We start from the raw sequence: 22069 nt of genomic DNA, 5'->3' as shown, positions 1-22069 counted from the left end.
TAATAATAATAATAACTAATAAACACAATAAAGTTTAGGGAGTTGAAGAAGGAAAAAAGTAATGGTCACAAGTTAATGAAATGTACTTCTCCCAAGAGGTAGTCAGAATATTTACATATTGTTAGACATGGACTCAATATTGGGCATTTTTGCTTAGCAAAAGCAGGTAAGTAGCACAGTAGTAAATACAGTGCCAGTCATGTAAAGACCTGAGTTCAAATGTAGCCTCAGATCCTTAGCAAAATATAAGAACACTATTAAAATGTTACCTATTATGATTCTCTGTAAGAAGAAAGGACCTGATAGAGGTGAAAAATAAATGACATGTAAATTCCATAAAATTTTCTAATATCTTGCTAGATATATCTCAGAATACTGACTTGTCCCCTTTGAATCATTTGTTGATATGAAGGATAACATGGTAGAAATTTGTGTGTTTATACGGTTCTTTATGTTAAACTGCAAATTGCTGTTTTCTTATCTGATAGGATGTAATGTAGATCTTGGAGGATTTGCTGGCCTCTTTGACTTGAAAGCAGCTGGTTATAAGGATCCCCTTCTTGCTTCTGGAACAGATGGAGTTGGAACCAAATTAAAAGTAACTATTTCAAAGATTGAGAATTTAGGAAAGCCTGAATGTCAGATGTTCGGTTTTTGTTTTGTTTTTTTAATCAAGGGGTTATTGTTTTAAAAATTATATATTGGATAAGATATACTTTCCAAGTACTTGGCTTGGTACAAGAATATTAATAGTAAAAGGAGATAATAAATGGGAGTGTTAAGAGTGGAGTATTGCAACTTTTTGTGTAGGAAAATCTTTTGATAGGTTTTCTGTTTTTTTTCTTAAGCAAACGGCTTTTGGTTATTTCTTTTGTAACAAGAACTCTATTATTTCTCTCCAGATTGCACAGCAATGCAATAAGCATGATACTATTGGTCAAGATTTGGTTGCAATGTGTGTCAATGATATTTTGGCTCAAGGAGCAGAGCCTCTCTTCTTCCTAGATTATTTTTCCTGTGGGAAACTTGATATTAACACAGCTAAAACTATCGTTGCCGGTATAGCCAAAGCATGTGAAGAAGCAGGATGTGCTCTTTTGGGTATGATATTTCCTATAACATATGCAAGCTTTTAAAATTTTGCTTTTTAAAATAATTTATTAATACTTTGTGGTTTTTTAAGATCACTGTCACTACTCAGTGACTTACCCAAACCCAAATCCCAATAGTACCTTCCCTCAACCAATGAAATATCTCAATCTAATTCCTACTAAATTGTTTTCCATTTTGCCTTGTTTCATATCAAATGAGGAATTTATGTAATAATGAGAAATAACTAAGCAAAATAAGTGTGTTCAACTTTATATATTCATAGTCTGCCACTGCATTACCTTTTGCCTGAACTATTGTGACAGCCCCCTAATTGGTCTCCCTGTCTCAAGTTTCTCCCCTCTCCAATCCATCTTCCATATACACTGCCAAAGTGGCTTTCATAAAATGTATGTACAAATTCTCTCCCTTCCTCCATTTGCCCCCTCCTTGAGAAGGCAATTAATTTCATGAGTTATGCCTGAGCTGTCATACAAAACATTTCCATATTAGTCATGTGAAAGAAAACAAATCATAACACACAAAGTAAAAATTATATGCTTCATTCAACATTCATCCCCATATCAGTTCTTTCTCTGGAGATGGATAAAATTTTTCATCCCAAGTCCTTCAGTATTGTCTGGGATCTTTGTATTACTGAGAATACCTAAAATCATTCACAGTTGATCAGTATACAATAATAGTGCTGTTTCTTTGAATGTTCTGCTTCTCATTTGACTTTGCAACAATTTGTGTACATTTTTCCAAGTTTTTCTGAAAGTGTCCTGCTTGTTTTTTTCCTCACTATCATACACGACAGCTTGTTCAGCCATTCTCCAATGGATGGGCCATCCCTTCAATTTTCAGTTCTTTGCTTCCACGAAAAGAGCTCCTTATAAATATTTTTGTACAATTTGGTCCTTTTTCTTTTCTTCAAAACTTTGGGATACAGACCTAGTAATGGTACTACTGATTATGTATAATTTTCTAGCCATTTGAAAAAGTTCCAAATTGCTCTCCAGAATAGTTGGATCAATTCACAACTCCACCAACAGTGCCCCAATTTTCCCACATCTTCTCCAACATTGTCATTTACCTTTTCTTTCATGTTAGCCAATCTGATAGATGTGATATGGAAGGTATATAGAAGATAGCTTTGATTTTTTTTTTTTCCTTCTGAAAACTACCTGTTCGTTGATCATTTATCATTTGGGAAATGACTGGTAGTCATAAACATTTTTCTCTGTTCTCTACATAATTGAGAAATAAGACTTCGATCATAGAAACTTGCTGCAAGAATTTTTTCCCAGCTTTCCTTTCTGGTCTTGGATGCATTGGTTTTTTTGTTTTCATGCAATAAAAATTATCCTTTTTTCTTCCTGTAATGCTTTCTATCTCTTATTTGATCAGATTTTCTTTTCTCCTTTCCTCCTTCCTTCCCTCCCTCCCTCCTTTCACCCTTCATTGAGAATGGAAATAATTTGATTTGGAACTCAAAATTTTTTTAAAAAGTATCTTTTACATGTAATTGGAAAAAAATATTTTTAGTGAAATAAGCAAATACTTTGGAGAGGGGAAGAAGATAAGCTGAGGAATATCCAGAAGAGGGCCACTTTGTCTGGAACATTGACTTTATGAAGGGATTAATATACATGGAAAGGTAGGTGAGGCCCATATATTCAAATCCTTTAAATACCATACTTTGGATTTTGTATTTTTTCTTAAGAAGCAAAAGGAAGCCACTGTAGGTTCTTAACCAGAAAGGAAGGTGATACAACCAGATATGTCCTTCAGGAATTTTTGGAATCTCTGTAGAAGATGCTTTGGAAACAGAAAAAAACAAACTAGAGAGTCCAGTTAGGAAGCTGTTACAGTGGTCCTCATGAAAAGTTTAAAAAGCCTTTAATCTAGGTTGGTGATTGGACAGAAAGAAATAGATACAAGGGATGTTGATGTAAGACTAATAGAAGAGGTGGCTAGGTGGCTCAGTGAATAAAAGCCAGATCTGGAGACAGGAGGGCCTGAGATCAAATTTGTTCTCAAACACTTCCTAGCCATGTAATCCTGAGCAAGTCAGTTAACTACAATTACCTAGCCTTTATTGCTCATCTGCCTTGGAACCAATACCTATCAATTCTAAGACAGAAAGGCAATAGTTTAAAAAAAGGACATGATTTCTTATTGGTTATAGGTTTGGGACAGGTGCTAGGGTAGGGGCGGTTTGAAAGAGAGTGAAGAGTCAAATATTAATAGCTTAATATGGTACTTAGGGCATATGTATATAGTTAGGTGTCCACACATGCATGTGATTATATGTGTTTCTATGTGCGTGTATGTGTGCTGTATAATGACTTTAGATGCCATTATAATTCCTACTTTACAGGTGAGAAAACAGGCTGAGATGAAAAGTTAATTGAATTGCTCATTCTCAGCAAGTATATATCCAAAATGGTATTAGATCATTAGAGCCCAGATCTTCCTGGCTCCAAATTTTTTACTTTATCCACTGTGATTTAACTCTGAAGTTGTGAAACTGGAGACCTGGAAGACCCTTTTTAATTTCAGATCTTAGGTTCAGGCTTTTGATGATTTTGAATCCTGATTTTGTTACCCAAAAATGTTAGCTATGCTTCTAGTTTTCTGTCTTCTCTAAACTTGGCAAGCATAACATCTGTGTCTTCATTCAAGATGTTTTTGTCTAAGTTTTTGTGGATATCTTCTGGTTTGTATATTATCATAGTTTCCCTCACCCTCCCAAAGAGCCATCCCCTATAACAAATAACATTTTTAGTGAGGGGAGAAAAAACCCACAACTGACAGTACATGTAAAAAGTTCCAAAGGGATAGGTTGAGGTTCATCTTTCATTCAAATCATGCTTGATCTTTATATTCACGTTTGATTTGTGTGTGTATGTGATTGTTCTTTCCACTTGCATTCTTGTAGGTATTATTTTCTTGGTTCTTCACTGTCAGTTCATAAGGTCTCTGTACTTATCACATAACATCATTTCTTACAGCATAGTAATATTCCACTGTGTTTATGTACAACAATTTGTTTAACCCTTTCCCAGTTAATAGGTATCCACTTTGTTTACAATCTTTATAGTGCTGCTATAAGTATTTTGTTGTGTGTGAGGACTTTTCTTACACTTGGTGACTCCCTTGAAGGGAAGGGGTAAGTAATGATATCTCTAGTTCAAAGGATATGGATATTTTTATCACTTTATTTACATAATTCCATATTGATTTCCAAAATGGCTATGCCATTTTATATTTCCACAAAAAATATGTTAGTGTGTCTATTCATTCCACAGCCCCTCCAACACTGACTATTGTCATTTGCTGCCATCTTTGCCAATTTTCAGAGTATGAAATATAATCTCAGTGTTTTGGTTTGCTTTTCTCTGGTTTTCCTGATTTGGCACATTGTTCCATGTGATTGTGATTATTTTGCAATATCTATTGGAGAATGTCTATTAGACATGTGTTGTAACTATTAATTGATTAATATATATTGTTTACATATCTTGAATACCAAACCATATTGGGGAAATCTGATGCAAAGATTTCTTTCCCATTTGACCACTTCCAAAACTTATCTTGTGGGTATTTTTGTCTATACAGGATGCTTTTTAAGCTTCATGTAGTCACTTTTATCTATTTTAGCCATTTTGTCTGGCTAAAAATACATCTATCCATAACAGTGAGAGGTCTATGATCTGCTTCTCTAATTTTTTATATGTTAATATTAAAGCCACTTAAATATTTAGAAAATATTGTGGAATATGGGCCAGTTTCTACTTGACTGCTTTCTAGTTTTCCCAGAAGTTTTTTATCAAATAATGAGTTTTTTCAAAGATAATTTGTTTTTCACTTTATCAAAACACTGGGTATGTTAATGAGTCCCTTTGTTTCTGATTCTCCCTGCAAATTTTCACACGGTCTATACTGAGCCAAATTGGCCTGCTTACTAGTAGCCTCCATACTTGACACATTGCATTTTCTCTATACCTTTTTATAGGCTTTTCCTTGTTCTGGTAATGTACTCCCTTCTCATTGTAGCCTAGTACAATTCCTGGCTATTTATCTCTTTTTATGCCCAGTGCCTAGCATAGTGTTTGATAGTTAATACTAACTAGTTAATAGTTTGATAGTTAATGTAAGAGAATAAAGAAAAGTTTATCCTTTTTATGTCGTATTTCCCTCAAATCACTCCTTAAGTCTTTCTTTTCTTTTCTTTTTTTTTAAACCCTTGTACTTCGGTGTATTGTCTCATAGGTGGAAGATTGGTAAGGGTGGGCAATGGGGGTCAAGTGACTTGCCCAGGGTCACACAGCTGGGAAGTGGCTGAGGCCGGGTTTGAACCTAGGACCTCCTGTCTCTAGGCCTGACTCTCACTCCACTGAGCTACCCAGCTGCCCCTTAAGTCTTGATATTTGCAAATAATTTATAATTAAGCAACTTCTTTGGTATTTAATTCCTTATAGTATATATTAGATTTTAAATGTAAAGGTGGTTAACTTAAAAATATTTCCTGATTTCACTAACTTATCTTCTTATATCTCTTTAACCAGGAGGTGAAACGGCTGAAATGCCAGGTGTGTATCCACCTGGAGAATATGACCTTGCAGGTTTTGCTGTTGGTGCCATGGAGCGGGATCAAAAGCTCCCTCAACTGGACAGAATCACTGAGGGCGATGTTATCATTGGAATAGCCTCTTCTGGAGTTCATAGTAATGGATTCAGCCTTGTAAGGAAGATTGTAGAAAATTCTTCTGTCCAGTTCTCCTCTTTAGTACCTGATGGATGTGGTAATCAAACTCTAGGTAAATTGCTTGAGTATAATAAGATCTATGACTAGCATTTAAAAATTGAATAGAATAACTGCTTTCTTATATAATTTATCATGAATTTATCCTTAATCATGTGAGTTTATAATGTGCAAAAAAACATCATTTCAGAAGGACTTGCTATTGTAAAGCTTTTTGTTTAATTTTCTTACAGTCCACCTGTCTTATATTTCAACATTAAATAACATATATTCAACATCTTATATCTCACATTTACAGGAGAATTGTTGTTAAATCCAACCAAAATTTATAGCCGAACATTGTTGCCTATTCTTCGATCAGGACATGTTAAGGCCTTTGCTCATATTACTGGAGGAGGACTACTTGAAAACATCCCAAGAGTTCTTCCAGATAAGCTAGGGGTAGATTTGGGTAAGGAAAATAACAGAATGTTTTTGAATTAATGAGATTTGTGAAAATATTTTTATTTTCTTGGGAATTTCATAAAGTTTATGATATAATACTTGTTCTTTTCTGGTTAGCTTCCATTCTGATATACTCCCAAGGGATTACATATTGATTTCATTTTATAGATATAAATAGCTTAACTATATTTTTCCTTAACTTTTTCTTTGCCAAAGCAACAAAACTCATTTCTTTCCATTATGCTTCCAGTGCATAATCCCTTCTTGTGGTATTCCCAGTTCTTATTAAGATTAGAAATAGAATGAATGTGAATTCGGGCAAATGCCTGGTAGCCGTGGCACTTCCTGGGTCAGCCCTGTTTTTGATTCCAAGAGTTGAGAGAGGTAGGGTGGAAGGATTTTGGAAAGTGGTTTTTGTTTTTTAAATAGCAAAATATAGGGCATATTTTTATTTGTTTTGCACTAGAAAAGCAAATCTGTTTTTGCAAAACTTAGAATTGGAAATGGCAGGGGGGCTTTAATAAGATTGGAAAGGTAGGAAAGAAGCCAGGTTATGAAGGGCTTTAAAAACCAAACATGGTTCTATAATTGATCTTGAAGGTAATAGAAAACCACTGGAATTTATTGAATAGAGAAGGGAATGGCATGGTCCTGCCTATGCTTAAGGAAAATTTGACAACTTAATAGAAGACTGATTGGAATGGGCTGAGACTTGAGGCAGGGAGACCAACCAGTACTAGAAAAGTCCAGGAAAGCTATATCTTCCAGGGAGAACTGGCTTATCAGGAAGGAGAAAGGAAAAAGGATTAAGATAAAAGTTAATTTGTTAACTATGGAGCAGACCATAGTTTCCCTATAATGAATTCTGAATTCTAGTGGTTTTCACTTTAAAATCTGAGTTTAGCTTTAATGTCTTTCAAGTTAAATACAGCAAAGGGCTGAAATAGCAAGCGTGCTAGGACAGTAACCTGGAACTAGAATACAAAGGACTTTAAATTCCAAACTGAGGGGGCAGCTAGGTGGATCTGTGGATTGAAAGCCAGACCCAGAAATAGGAGGTCCTGGGTTCAAATTTGGCCTTATTTACTTCCTAGCTGTGGGTGACACTGGGCAAGTCAATCCCCAGTGCCTAACCTTTACCACTCTTCTGCCTTGTAATCAATACAGCGTATTGATTACAAGACAGAAGGTAAGCGTTTAGTTTTTTTTTTTTTTTTTTAATGCCAACCTGAGGAGTACTTTATTACTCAATTCCAATAGTCCAAACTACATTTATTACGTATTTGTTGTATTTATAAGTGTCAAGATTCCCATGCTTTATTTGTGAAACAATTTGGTGTGACACGTCTAACATTTTGCCAGATGCTCGATGCTGGAAGATCCCTAGAATATTCTCATGGCTTCAGCATGAGGGACACCTGTCAGAAGAGGAAATGGCTAAGACATTCAATTGTGGAATTGGAGCTGTCATGGTGGTACAGAAAGATCTGGCTGAGCAAGTTCTGAAGGATATACACCAACATAAGGAGGAAGCCTGGATAATCGGGAATGTAGTTACTTGTCCTACAGGTTTTAACTCTTAATTTATTATTTTATTTTGTTAATGTAGAAGATTTCATTTTTTCTTTAGCAATAAAAATGCAAGTTTATATTCAGCAAAGCATTTTAATATATTATCTCTGTCATAAAATTCTTCAGTTTAGCTTGTGCCCTAGCATATGGATGCTATGCTAAAATTATGACTCTGAGTAACTACTACCAACACTAGATTTTGGATAGGACGTTTAAAAGCTACCAGCTGTTTAGTAAAGGAACTAAGCCATATGATTTTTTATGATGAGAAAAGTCTAGGAACAGACTTCTTTATATTAAATATTTTTTTATAATTTAACACATTTGAGGGATAAAAATGTCTTTTATTGGTTATATAAGCTTAGATATTTAAATGTTAACATCTGAGTCTTCAGAAAGGAGTACTCTAAAAAAAATTTCTCTTAAAACAAATGTTCTTACTAATTTACCACTTTTCTGCCTTTGTGTTACTGCTTTGATCAAGGGTGTTCCCGAGTGAAAGTTAAACATCTAATTCAAACAATGCAAATAAATGGATCCGTCTCATTAGTGAATGAATCTTTAAAGGATTGCTTTGGTGTCCAACCAAAGAGAGCACGAGTGGCTGTTCTAATATCTGGAACAGGTAAGATTCATTTTCCTGTGTACATGTGAAACAATAATAACTACTAAAAGCTGAAAGAATATTGGGTTAGAAAGAAATCAGGGAAACATGGTAGAGAATAAGGAGAAAGTTTTGTGTCATCATATTGGACTCATGCTATAAATTTAGAAATTCTAACTTCTTTTGGCTTTTATTTTAAATTCAGGGTGGCAAGTTAGCTTTAACGTATCTTTCAAGTTTAGGCTTTGTTTTATTTATGTAGTTTTACTTAACCAATAATAGATCTCTGACCAGTAATCATTACTGGTAATATGGTTGTTGTAGTAATGGTAGTAAAAGCCATCATCGCCATCATAGTAGTATAATTATTATTTATTTTATTATGTGTATTACGTTATTTATTCACCTGTTATAATATTCACATATTATAATAAATAATATATTGTGTTATTTATAATTATTGTGGAAGGCCGATTAGAGAAATAGGGTCAGGATAGGGCCTGTTATTTGGATTCCCTACATGACCAATCCAGGCTGAGGTAGTCTTTGTATTTGGTCCTGGTAACTTGAGCCCTGAAAAGCTCTGGTACCAGCAGGTTGGTTAATCCAAAAACAACTAGACTCCCTCCAGGAGGCTATTGGAAGTCATTTAGAGAAAACAGAGTCTGTAATAGATATTTTATCTGGATCCCATTACAAAATCATCAGCAAGTAAAACTGTGTGTATGATTGTTTCTGTACTGCATGTCAGGACACAGAATGGGCCATCTAAGGTAAAAATCTGAGACTCCTCTTTTTTCAGATCCCCACCTTTTCTTAATATTCTTATTGGAAAGCTTTGAGTCCTTAGCAGACCAGCAGCTCCTGAGTTAACAATTTCTCTCCTTGATAATTAAGAAGCCTGAACTCCAAAAAATATATTACTTAGATAATCAAGTCCAGAGACAGAAAAAGCTGGACAAGACTTTATCTGACCAGGTGCAATCCTGTAAATTAAGAGTACAGGACTCAATTTGTTTAGGATATCTATGAAATATATTTCTGCTCCCAGAATTAACCTCCTACTAACTGGTGATTGGAATTTGGCCTTTGACCCTGTATCTATCTCTCTAATTTTTGGACTTTAATGGTTTTTTGTATAATTTGTAACCCCTTCACAGCTGTGATTCTTTCTCTGTGTTCTTTGTGTGAAACCAGTATATATTAAACTCAAGACTCCATGGAGTTGGAGCAGTTATGAGCTAAACATTTAGTCTGACTGTTCTCATTCAATCCGACGCCACTAAACACCACTCTGAACCCCCAGAAATATAGAGCTGGATCTCTATAATTTTTACAAAAAAGCTGTTTGCAGCCTATTTTTGGAGTTACCTAACTTGGCAGTTATAGACATAGAGTACTAGAAATGAGAGTCCCTAATATATTCTCTGGTCAAAGATTTTAAGACTTAATGTTTGATAAATTGCTTAGAAAGCAATCTTGCGAAACATAGGTTTAAAACAATGTCTCACACCACACTAAGCTCCAAACTTTTAATACTTCACCATAAAAATCATAAGAAAAGAGAAACCAGATATATGTGGAATTCTCTTATATATTTTAAGTATAGTCCCATGAGGTGAAATGTTCCAAGTATTTTAGTATCACTCAGTAAATTGATTCTTCAGAAAAGTGGTTGCCTTAGTAGGGCTAGCAGATTGGTTTAGCCAAGAACTAGGAATCAATATCCTGAACAGCGTTTCTTCATCTGTTAAATTAGTATCCTGACAGGAGATGTCATCCATTATATCTGTTTGTTCATAGGAAATTGGCCTAGAATATTAGAAACCTCATGACTACTTTCGAAGCTTCCTTCACAGTAACATACATATATAGGACATAAACAATCATTTAACAATGTTTTTCATTTTGTTTTGGGGTTTTTATGTATTTGAACATTTTATAAATAGAAGCTAACATGAAGCTTATTATTTGAGGAGAGGGATCATAATTTCATTCTTGAGTCATGAACTTGTATTTTTTCCATCCTTAATAGGCACAAATCTCCAGTCCCTAATAGATAGTACTCGAGAACCAACTAGCTTTGCCCAAATTATTATTGTTATCTCTAATAAAGATGGAGTGGCCGGGCTAGAGAAAGCAGAAAATGCTGGTATTCCTACTAAGGTAAGTTGTTCTTAGCATGTATTGAGTGGGTTTTTTTTGGTGTTCTTAGACTCTTCAAAATTTATGATAGCCATCTTCTGAAATAATTTTTCTTTTACTGCAAAAGGAAATTAGGAAGAGTATTAGGGTTGTCCTGCCAACAGTCTTATTCATTTCTCAGTAGTGTTACTTATCAAGTAGCTCTCTCTCGTCTCTCATATCCAGACAGTTGCCAGATATTGTTTATTCCTATTTTCACATCATCTCTTTCTCCACCACCCTAGTTGATTGAGACCCTGACTATACCTATTATTATCAGAACTATTTTAACAGCCTAGTAATTGGTCTCCCTTTTTCTCCTCTCTAATCAGTCCTCAACATAGACACCAGATATAAATTCCTGAAGCAAAAATCTGATGTTATAACTCCTTGAATATTAGATTTAGAAGGGAACAAGGATTTATTTATTAAGTGCTTACTATGTGCCAGGCTCAAGGAAACTGGGGCCTAGAGCTTAAGTGATTTGCCCAGGATACACAGTAAATATTTGAGGACAGATTCAAGCAGATCTTCAAGACTCAGTCTACTGTTCTATCCACTACACTATGCTACCTCTGGGTTTCTATTGCTTCTAGAATTAAAATCAGGTTCCATTGTTTGTTATTTAAAATTCATCATCTTACTTTAGCCTATTTTTTCCCCCGAACTTATTAGACATTACTCCTCTTTATGCTATTTTTACATAAATTCATCTTCTGTCTCCATGCTTTTGCACAAGCTTATGCCTGAATACTCAGAACAGGATCTGGTCAGGAGGGCTCTCCAGTTTAGGATGAGAGCAAACAGCAGTCCCAGACCTTACCTTGATGGGGATAGGTACCAATAAGAGCTTTGTTGCCCACTACCCAATTCCAGGTCACAGAGTAGATTGGCAAGTGGAACTATGCCCAACGATAGCATTCTAGGGTAGTAAGGAATGGGTGGTATACCAAAAAGGGAACAGGTTCAGAAGCAGACAGCAGTAGTTTTAGACTAACGTTTACAGAGTAATAACTAGTACAAGAATTCCAGTCCAAAGGGGAGCCTGCAGTTCTGTCACTCTGCACCAGCAGAATTTCTCAGCTATCTGACTAGATTTGAGTCAAATAGCAGTCTACTTTTGCTCAGACTTAAACCCAGGTCAGGCATTTGTAAAGCTCACATTCAATGGAGGTTGGGGGAGCAGAGAGAATCAGGCTTTTCCTTGAATCAAACCACTTTGAGAGCCCTGAAAATTTGCAAATCCGTAGCTGACCCTTAAGATCCTAGAATAATACCACATTTAATGTTCCAAGCAAGCAATAATAAGACCCCAAACCTTCCCTTCAGAGATGTATAGAGCCAGGCCCATATATCAATTCCAAAGTTAGAAAGCTGGCTTAAATGAGCAAACAAAAAAAGGAATCCCACCATAAAAAAGCATTCATGGTGACAGCAATTCTCCAGACAGACCTAGAAGAAAATGACTTCAAAACATCCTCAACCATATCCTCAAAGAAAAAAAGAATTAAATGTTTTTAACTATATAAGAGCACCAGAGAAAGAAAAAATGGAAAAGAAATGAGAGCTATAGAAGAAAGAATTAAAAAGGAAATTAACATTTTGGCACAAGAGTACAAAACTTTGCCCAAGTAGCAAACTCCTTGGAAATTAGAATGACCTAAATAGAATCCAATGACTCCTTAAAACAAAAGTCAAAAGACTTAAAAAATAGAACAAAATGTAAGGCATCTCATAACTGAACTGGAAAATACTGAGGAGAATAAAACTCATGAGCAAAACAAGAGCCTTGACTTTTTTTTTCTTTAACCTTTTACCTTCTATCTTAGAATCCATACTAGATATTAGGCTTCAGGAACTCATAGTTCTCAAAAGGACTTAAATGATCTTTTAGGCCAAGCTGTACCTGACTAAGAATCCCCTCTACAACTTAGCAAGTCATCATCCCACTTTTATAGCTTCTATTCAGAGGCATTCTATCTACTGAAATGGCACATTTCACATTAGGATTGCTCTGATGGTTAGCATATCCTAAGTGCTAAATCTACCTTTCTACAACTTCTAGACTCTTCTCAGGGAACTGCAAGGCCAAAAGAAATAAACTTGATCTCTCCTCAAGGGACAGCCCTACTTGATTCCCTGACTTTTCTCCCAGCTCTATAAGCTGAATCAGTCTTTTATCATCTTTTTCACCCTTTCTCTGGATGTCCATGAATGCCCTCCCAAAAACATGCTGAGAACAGAGTATTATGAACGCTTTGCCATATTCTGAACACATCACTCAAAGTGCAGCCCACATAAAACAGTTTTTATTTGTTTATTTTATCTGCTGTGTTATTTATTCAGATTGTGTTTGCAATGAAAACTCAGTTCTTTTTTCACAGAAACTGCTAATTATCTACACCTCTTCAGTACGTTCTCCTTAGCAAATATACTATTACTCTTGTGGAGTCCCTCAGTGCTTCTCATTTGGACTTTTTTAAAATATAAGTCATCTCCTTGCTGCCAGTCCCTCCCTTTCCCGATATATGTCTAATCATTTTGCTTTCTAGATTAAAAATTCTTATGGGATCTTTATAGGATAAAATAAGTATTCTGTTTTCAGCCTGTCCAGGCTTATTGCATATGTATCTTGTGCCCATTCTGTAGCTAATCTGAATATTTAACTTGTCTCATTTCCTATTCAATCCCATCTCATAAGTATAAGCAAGCCATTCTGCTATTCTTGGTTCATATTTCTTGTCTTCTGGTAGTATGGTATAGTGCTAGATTTGGGATCAGGAAGACCTGGATTCAAATTCTGCCTCTGGTATTAATACACAGAACTTGGGTGACTTAACTCCTGACCTATAAAGCTCTAAAGACTTAATATATGTAATTAATATTGTCCATTCTTTGTATTCCTGTTGAAATTCTTCTCCCTTCAAGGGCCAACTCATACCATTACTTCCATCAACTCTCCCCTAGATAAGTGTTCTCTCATTCTTAGAATTTTTTCAGTATTTTATCTGGATCTCTCCTTTGCTGTCATTGCATCCTGCCTCATATCTTAGTCAGGTTTTCCTCTCTTCCCTCACCTACATGATGTGATCTTTAAGATAAGGTACTATGTTGTTTTCATCCTTAAATACCCAGTTCATTTTTCTCCATAATTTGCTTATTATATGTCTGAATTGAATTTAAGTAAAAAGAATAATAGATCAATAGTGACTGGTCCTATACCTACAGCCTTTCCAGTCTAGGTAGTACCCATGATCTTTTTATGGCATAACCTTCAAAAAACCAGTCACTTTCATGCTTCAATGAAATATCAGATCATGACTTCAGTGTAATTATTTTTAGTATATGTTGGGTTTTATGACTTGATTATACTTTTGAAACAATTGCTTTTTATTCTATGCATCTTTTATTCTACAGGTAATTAATCATAAATTATATAAAAGTCGCCCAGAATTTGACAATGAAATTGACAGAGTCCTTGAAGAGTTCTCCATTGACCTAATCTGTCTTGCAGGATTCATGAGAATTTTGTCTCGTCCTTTCGTCCAGAAGTGGAGTGGTAAGCAATTTGTTCATTTAACAGCTATCAGCCAACCCAAAATACAGCTCTTGTGTTATTGGGATTTTGTACAAACATTCCATAAAGTGAACTGTTCATTATTTTATTTTCGTGCAACCATAACTTGAGCAACTTCTAGAGCTTAGATTTTGTTTTAATTTATCAAAACTATTCATAGAGTTATAATACATATCTATGGACCAGAGTGTTTGACTAAATAAATGTCTTTTCTAAAATTAGGACAAATTGAAAGGTTTGTTTTGTTTCTATGTTCAGTGATATTTCTTTTCTACTAAAAATCCTAGAACTGTTTTGTAGCAGTTGATATATCAGGCGTCTCTTGATTACATAAGAAGGCCGAATTGAGATTGGAAATATAAATTGTGATGAGTTTATAATCATTATCTCTAGGCCTGGCTCTCACTCCACTGAGCCAACTGTTTGCCCTATTAGCATATATTTTTAACCTCAGTATTCTTATAATGGTTTATAACTTATAAATCACAAAATCCCATAAATGAGAGGAGAAATAGAAAATAAATGAGAACTTTCCTAGCTGTGTGACCATAAGCAAATCACTTAACTTCAGTTGCTTATAATTGTAGGAAAATTCCAAAAAGGAAGATACTGATGAGAAAGATGATGAAGTATGTTTTTTTTGGATACATTGAGATTTAAATTCCTATGAGACACCCTGTTGGAAATGTCCAGTAGGCACACAAAATTTTTAAATAAACCTAGAAAAATTAAATGATTTGCCTAGAGCTACATAGCTAAGTAATTCCAAGGCCAAGATTAGAAACCAGATCTCTCTGTTTCTAGGCAAGTAGGCTTTCATTTCTTTTTCCCATTTTTCTTTCCACCTCTATTTGATTTTTTATTTCCTTTTTGAGTTCTTCCAGTGCCTGAGACCAATTCCCATTTTTCTTTGAAATTTTGTATGTGATTGCTTGAATCTCACCATCTCCTATTGACTCTATGCCTTGCTCTTTGTTTCCAAAGAAATTTTATAAGGTTAGATGTTTCTTTTGCTGTTTGCTCATTTTCCTAGCCTTTTTTTTTTTTCCTGTAGACTGGGAGTTCTGAAAACTCATGGTTCTGTCTCCTCTGCTGATGATTTACGGGACTCATTACTCAGGGCCTAGGACTTTAAGGGGTGGATCTAGGGTGTGGGGGTTCAGGCAGGGTCCTGGGATCCCAAAGTTGACCTATGCCCAAGCTTGGAACCTGCACAGTAGGTGGGGGAGTTATTGGCCAGCACTCCTGTGTGCTGTTTTATTTTTGATTCCCCCTTAGCCCATGAAAATCCACTCACTCTACTTACCTTTCAAGTTGTATTCAGCAGGAAAGCCCCCTCTCTGGGTCTTGCTGTTAGTTTTGACTATTTTTTAAAGATTGGTTTGGAAGGATTGTCAGTGGTTTCAGCTCTCTCTGCTACTAAATTGCCATCTTGGCACCACCACCCCTACCCCCAGTGTATTTTCCATTATGCTGCACTACCTTTTTAATGTCAGAGTTTTAAAAAGTATATATACATACCCCATATAGAAAATTAGGCTTCTAAATGATACCCCAAAATATTATGTACTCATAAACATATCACCTTCCCAGTGATTTTCCACCATAGAAAGCTACCTTTCTCACTACTATGTGGATAGAATTTTGCTCCCCAGGGACTCTCTCCCAGCATCCGCAGTTGAGTAGCTACGTTACATACTAATGTAGGGAAGATACAAGTTTTGTGTAGTTCTGCCCTCTCTTTTTTACTGGAAACATGACTGGGCCGGTTGGGTGAGTGCCAGGCAGGAGAAGTTTACTCATGTGGCTTTACTCAGGTTTTTATTTTTTGTTTTTACATCTACTTCGAGTGATTATTAATAAACCTTATAAAATATATTACTTGGAGTTATTGGATATTAATTTAAATTTTACACTACATACCTTCCTCCTACTTTTACCTTTTTACCATTTCAGACTGATGGGCCAGGAGACAATCTCAAATTCTACATCCTCATTACATGTCTCACCTCTTCTCTTTTCTCATATAGCTGCCATCTCATCACCTCTAGCTATAATTACTGCAGTAGCCTCCTAGTTGATTTCCTTCCCTCAAGTTGTTCCTCATGTCTATCACCTAGCTGGCAGTGACTTTCCTTAATCACAGATCTGATAGTGTCATTTCCCTGATAAATAAACTGATAACTTCCTCAGACCTCTAAAGTTAAATACAAACTCCTCTCTTTGGCTTTTTTCGGAGCCTTGTCCAACCTGTCTTTCCAACTTCATTCTAGATTCCTCCTGAATTCTACAATCCAGTCAAATTGGCCTTGATAGGTTATTTTTGATATACTATTTACCTTTTCCATGCCTAGAACACACTTTCTCCTCAACTCTACTTTACAGAATAGCACCTTCTGCATGAAATTTTTCCTGATTTCCCTCTCCCCTTCCCTTCATCTTCTGTAATTTTGTTATTAAAATTACTATGGATTTAATTACTTTTTATTCTCCGATGTTTATTCTGTATATAACTACATACACATACACACATCCTTCTTGTGTTTCCCCAGTTAGAATGTAGCACCTCCTCACAATTAAGGATTATTTCATTCATTAATAATATCCCTAGAGCCTAGCACAAGTTCCTACTGGCACATAGTAGGCAGATAATATTTATTTATTGATTTACTATGTTTTTTCTTCTTGGGACTTACATCCTTGAGGGTATTATCCCTTGACAGACAGTCTTCACAACTACATCAGCCTCAGAGAGGAATTAGAAAAGAGAGAGAGGAAATAAAAACTTCCTTCTACCATTACTGGATATACCTCATACCTACCTTACCTCTGTAATAAATACTGTGCTTTCTTTCATGCCTTGACAAGAAGAATAATAGACAGGCTTTGTTTTCCTAAAACAGCTTCCAATCCCCTCTAAAACATTCAAGAGTCTGAGGTTCATTTCTCTCCATCTTTATAGCCCTATCCATCCTCCCTCTTTTTTTTTTTTTTTTTTAACCCTTAACTTCTGTGTATTGGCTCCTTGGTGGAAGAGTGGTAAGGGTGGGCAATGGGGATCAAGTGACTTGCCCAGGGTCACACAGCTGGGAAGTATCTGAGGCTGGATTTGAACCTAGGACCTCCCGTCTCTAGGCCTGACTCTCAATCCACTGAGCTACCCAGCTGCCCCCTCCTCCCTCTTTTTTAAGTTTAACATGAAGTCCATAGTGTACCTCTCTACCTGCTTTTTGCACTTGGAATAATTTCAGTATATCTGATGACCTCCTTCAAAACATCGTAAATCCCATTTAATGTCTTCAGCTTCTATATCCATATCTTCATCCCACCTCAGCCATACAAAAAGATGGTCATAGCTTTCTAATTTTAACAATATCAGTTATAAGTGTTCTGTGTTAACAAGTTAGTCTGAACTTTGAAATCTTGACATTGACAACAAATTTTCTATTCTTCCATCTCTTCCCAAGTTTTATTACTCTTTCTAAATCAGTTCATTTGTGTCCTTTTTCTCCTGAGCTCTGAACTCTTCCCTCTCTCTGTCATTTCTCCCTTTAATTATCCTTTGCAGATGACTCCTAAATCCTCATGTTTAACCATATTCTCTTTCCCAAGTTCTAGGCTCAGAACTAGCTGCTTATTGAATATCTTTTTCTCAGCATATGTATATCAAACTCATTGTGTCCAACATAGAAATAATTATCTTTCCACCTATTATAACTGTTCATCTTTTGATCAAACTTCTCTATTTTTGTTGAAACTCCTTCCCCTTATCCCTACCCTTCCCATCACCAGGATCATCCTAAACTCTTCTGCCCTACGTATTCAGTTTTCATTTGTGGGGTCTTGGTCGTCGTGATGTGGGCTAAAATCGCCCACAAACCGTGCCAAGTAGCTATAAACAATCAAAAGAAAATAGAAACAATAGTTGATTTGTATGGGACTACCTTTCAGATGAGACATACTCACATGCTTAGATTCACAATTATGAGAAAACTTCTCACATCAGTCTTTAGGTATAACCTAACCTTTAGGCATTGGTTAGGGTCTGTGGACTGTAAATACAGGTAGGTCTGTTAGTTTCCTAGTCACCCAAACAACGCTCAATTTCTGAAATCCCTGTCTTCCTTAGAAACAACTGCCCAAACAAAATGGCCCCTTCAAGATAAAAGGCATTCCAGAAAACCCCTATCCTCTTTCTCTTATTCTTTCCCCTTTACTTGTCTTACCTTACCTTACTACTAGCTGGCTAACTGTCTGTAGCCACTCTTTTATTGTATTCTCTTAAGATAAAGCTTGTTCCCTCAAAATGGAGTCAGTTTGAGCTATCAGTCAATTCCTTGGATAAGGTCCAATCATCTTGCCCACACCTGTTATACTTGCACAAAGTTTTTTGCATCTCTTCCATTCTTAGCAATACCTCTAGTCCAGACTCTCATCATTCCTTAATCTTCCTAATCCTCCTTACTTCTAGTCTCTCCACTTGTCAATTCATCTTCCATAGAATTGTCAAAATAACTTCCTTAAAGTATATTTCACCTAAGTTATTCCACTGTTCAATAATCTCCTATAGTTTTCCTCTTGCAAATTATAAAATACACAATTTGAAATCTCTAAATCAACCATTCTAGGTTTTCAGTGCTTCAGCCAAACTGGCCTAACAGTTCTTTGAACTAAGCATTTCTCCCACCTACCTAATGCTCCCTTTTCTTTATATAGGCTCTATCTAGACTGTGCCAACCTAGGTAGCTAGGTAGGGCAGTGAATAGAGCCTTGCTGATGGAGTCAAGGAGACCCTAATTCAAATGTGGCCTCAGACTACCAGCTGTGTCTGGGCAAGTTACTTAACCTCTATCATTCTCAGTTTCCTCAACTGGAAAATAACAGTACCTGCCTCACAAAATTGTTGTGAGGATCAAATGAATATTTGTAAAACATTCAACCACAGTGCCTAGAACAAAGTAAGTGCTTAATAAATGCTTTTTCCCTTCCCTCCTTCTTCCTCTTAAAATGCCTTCAAGGTATTCATCTTTCAAGAATCAGCTCTTTTATGGTCTTATGTAGGAAGCCTCCCCTGAATTCTCCCAGTCAGACTTATTTCTCTCTTCAAATAATGATATATAGACTTACTTGTTTATATGTCGCAATTCTTCCATAAAGGCAAGGATAGCTTTTCATTTTGTCTTTGTATTCTCGGTACCTTTGTACATAATAGGCATGCTTATATGTAAGTTCATTCTTATTGGATTCTGTTATAAATGGTGGCTCAAAACTATAGTACTATTAGCATTAGTTCTATACAGTAGTACTTAAGTTATAGTAAATGTTAAGTAGATTCTAGGCAAAAGATGTAGCCTGGTTTTTGTTCATAGTACAACTCTATTAGGAATGTAGGATGTCTAAACTCTAACCAATTTTTTGTTTTGTATTTTTTATTTATTTTCTAGGTAAAATACTCAACATCCACCCATCATTGCTCCCTTCCTTTAAGGGTTCAAATGCCCATGAGCAGGTTCTTGAATCTGGGGTCAGAATCACTGGCTGTACAGTACATTTTGTGGCTGTAAGTCTTTCTTTTCTTAAAAATGAATTCCTTTAAGCAAGTTACCTTTGAAAATGTTGAAAACAGTTTTGGGTTGTTTTTTGTTTGTTTGTTTTTTGTAGGAAGAAGTGGATGCTGGTCAGATTATTGCTCAAGAGGCAGTCCCAGTAATGAGAGGTGACACTATTGGAACTTTATCAGAAAGAGTAAAAATAGCAGAACATAAAATATTTCCTGCTGCTTTACAGCTGGTGGCCAGTGGTGCAGTAAGACTTGGAGGAAATGGAAAGATTTGTTGGACTAAAGAAGAATAAGACATCACAAATTTGGGGTGAAAGAATCTAGATTTATCTTGTCAAGTGCTGTCATTTCTATCATGTATACAAAACTACTTTTCTAGAAAATTAAAATTAAATTAAAAGCCTGCATCCAGAATTCAGCATGCTGGGAAGAATAATGAAATTTCATATTTGAAGCAGTTGTCCCAATAAACAGGACTCATTCCCACTTATGGCTTTTAGCAGGAGCTTACATTACATTAAGTTAAACTACTAAAAAAACATTTTAGTAGACTTTGGAGGTTTGGAGAGTAGGAAGTTTTTAAAATTTTTGTTTTGTTTTTTAATTAAAACCCTTAACTTCTGTCTTAGTATCCCCTCTGACTTTCACCCCAGTTCAGAGACTCCCTATGATTCCTCCAGCTCAGATTCCTCTCTAACTCTTGGCTCATTTCAGAGATTCTGACCCTGTTAATTCATCTCAGATCAAGTTCCCCCAGAAAAGGCTGGAAAATTGTGGGGATACTTGAATTATATTCCAATATCAAATCTATTAGCTGTGTGATCTTAAGCACATTATCTCCGTTTGCCATGATTTCCTTATCTGTAAAGAGGAAAATAATACCCACCTCCCAATATTGTGTGAGGTTCAAATGATATAATGATTATGAAGTGCTTAACACTGTGGTAAGCACTATAAACATGGTAAGCACTATATAAATGTTGAGTATTATTATTATTAAATTGATTATAATAGCATATTGTTTTATTTGTGACTAGTATAAAATACCAAAAGTCATAAGATTATTTCTGTGTAGAATAATTTGGAAATATATTTACCTGAATTGATGTTATCTGACTGTCAGTAAGTTTTTGTTTCATGTTTTAAATATATGGTATTATGTATGTTATTGTATTTCTAAATGCTTTGTTTTCTCAGTTTCATCTTCACTTGCAATGAGGGGGAGAATTTGAAATTCAAAAAAAGTAATAATTGTAATAAAATGTTTACATGTAATTGGGAAATATTTAATGAAATTATTCATTTTTATTCAACAAAAATAATATTAATACATTATAAAGACTGGTTTTTTGCTGAGAAATCTGCCTGTTTCCAGCCTAATTCCAAACAACACAATTAAGAATAAAGCTCTCTATATGTGAAACAAACATACAAATTATCCTATCTTATATCTCACATGACTATTCAAGCTCTGGCTAGATTGTCTTTTCATTCCCAGTCAAACAAGGCATCAAAATTCTTCCATAAAATAAGACTTTATCCTTACCTCTTAATTCCTAGTCTTTTATCTTCTATCCCTCTGATCATTATCATTCTTCATTCTTTATTTCCCTCATTCAGCAAACTAGACAAGTTGTTGATTCGAATTGCTTCAAAGTCCTCCCTCTTGGACTTTTCCCTCATTTGTTCTTTATTTTGAAGGTTGTAATCATCCTTAGTGTACATTGTCCCTCAAAAGTCTTAGTGTGATTCTAAAGTATTAAGAAACTATCTTTGGGGCAGCTGGATGCAATGGATAGAGAGCCAGGAAGTCCTGGATTCATATTTGATCTCAGATACATTCTAGCTGACCCTGAATAAATTACTTATTCCTAATTGCTAGCCCTTACCACTCTTAATACCTTGGAACCAATAACTTAGTATTGATTCTAAAGCAAAGGATAAGGGTTTAAAAAAATAATTCTACATATAGCTATGAGAGGTCTATGGTGTTTCTCTTCTAATTTTTTTGTGGCCTTTGGTATAAGATTTTGGTCTTAGTCTATTTCCTGCCAGACTCCAGTCTTAGCAGTTTTTTTATCAAGTAGGAAGCTTTTTTTCTAGGTAATATGTGTTTTCCACTTTATCAAAATACCAAGTTACTATATTCTGTTATTTCAGAATCTCCTTGTCTAGTCTGTTCCACTGATCTACCTCTATTTTTTTAAACAATACCAGATGATTCTGACAACTGCTGCTTTATAATATAGTTTCAGATCAGGAAGTTCT

General features: G+C 35.4%; 1 protein-coding gene across 1 annotated transcript in view; it reads left to right on the top strand.

Annotated features, from left to right (window-relative positions):
• The window catches only part of GART (phosphoribosylglycinamide formyltransferase, phosphoribosylglycinamide synthetase, phosphoribosylaminoimidazole synthetase), a 36595-nt gene extending 15367 nt beyond the window's left edge, over positions 1 to 21228 (top strand). Inside the window, exons 12-21 of the mRNA XM_044670214.1 lie at positions 489 to 598; positions 903 to 1101; positions 5664 to 5915; positions 6159 to 6311; positions 7667 to 7873; positions 8361 to 8501; positions 10516 to 10646; positions 14082 to 14223; positions 19686 to 19801; positions 19903 to 21228. Coding sequence (XP_044526149.1) covers positions 489 to 598; positions 903 to 1101; positions 5664 to 5915; positions 6159 to 6311; positions 7667 to 7873; positions 8361 to 8501; positions 10516 to 10646; positions 14082 to 14223; positions 19686 to 19801; positions 19903 to 20094 — 1643 coding nt within the window. The 3' untranslated portion in view covers positions 20095 to 21228. The remainder of the gene's footprint in view (positions 1 to 488; positions 599 to 902; positions 1102 to 5663; positions 5916 to 6158; positions 6312 to 7666; positions 7874 to 8360; positions 8502 to 10515; positions 10647 to 14081; positions 14224 to 19685; positions 19802 to 19902) is intronic.
• Positions 21229 to 22069: the final 841 nt, after the last annotated feature.

Source organism: Gracilinanus agilis, chromosome 3, assembly GCF_016433145.1.
Source record: "Gracilinanus agilis isolate LMUSP501 chromosome 3, AgileGrace, whole genome shotgun sequence".
Classification (NCBI taxonomy): Eukaryota; Metazoa; Chordata; class Mammalia; order Didelphimorphia; family Didelphidae; genus Gracilinanus; species Gracilinanus agilis.
This window is presented reverse-complemented; position numbering and strand designations above follow the sequence as displayed.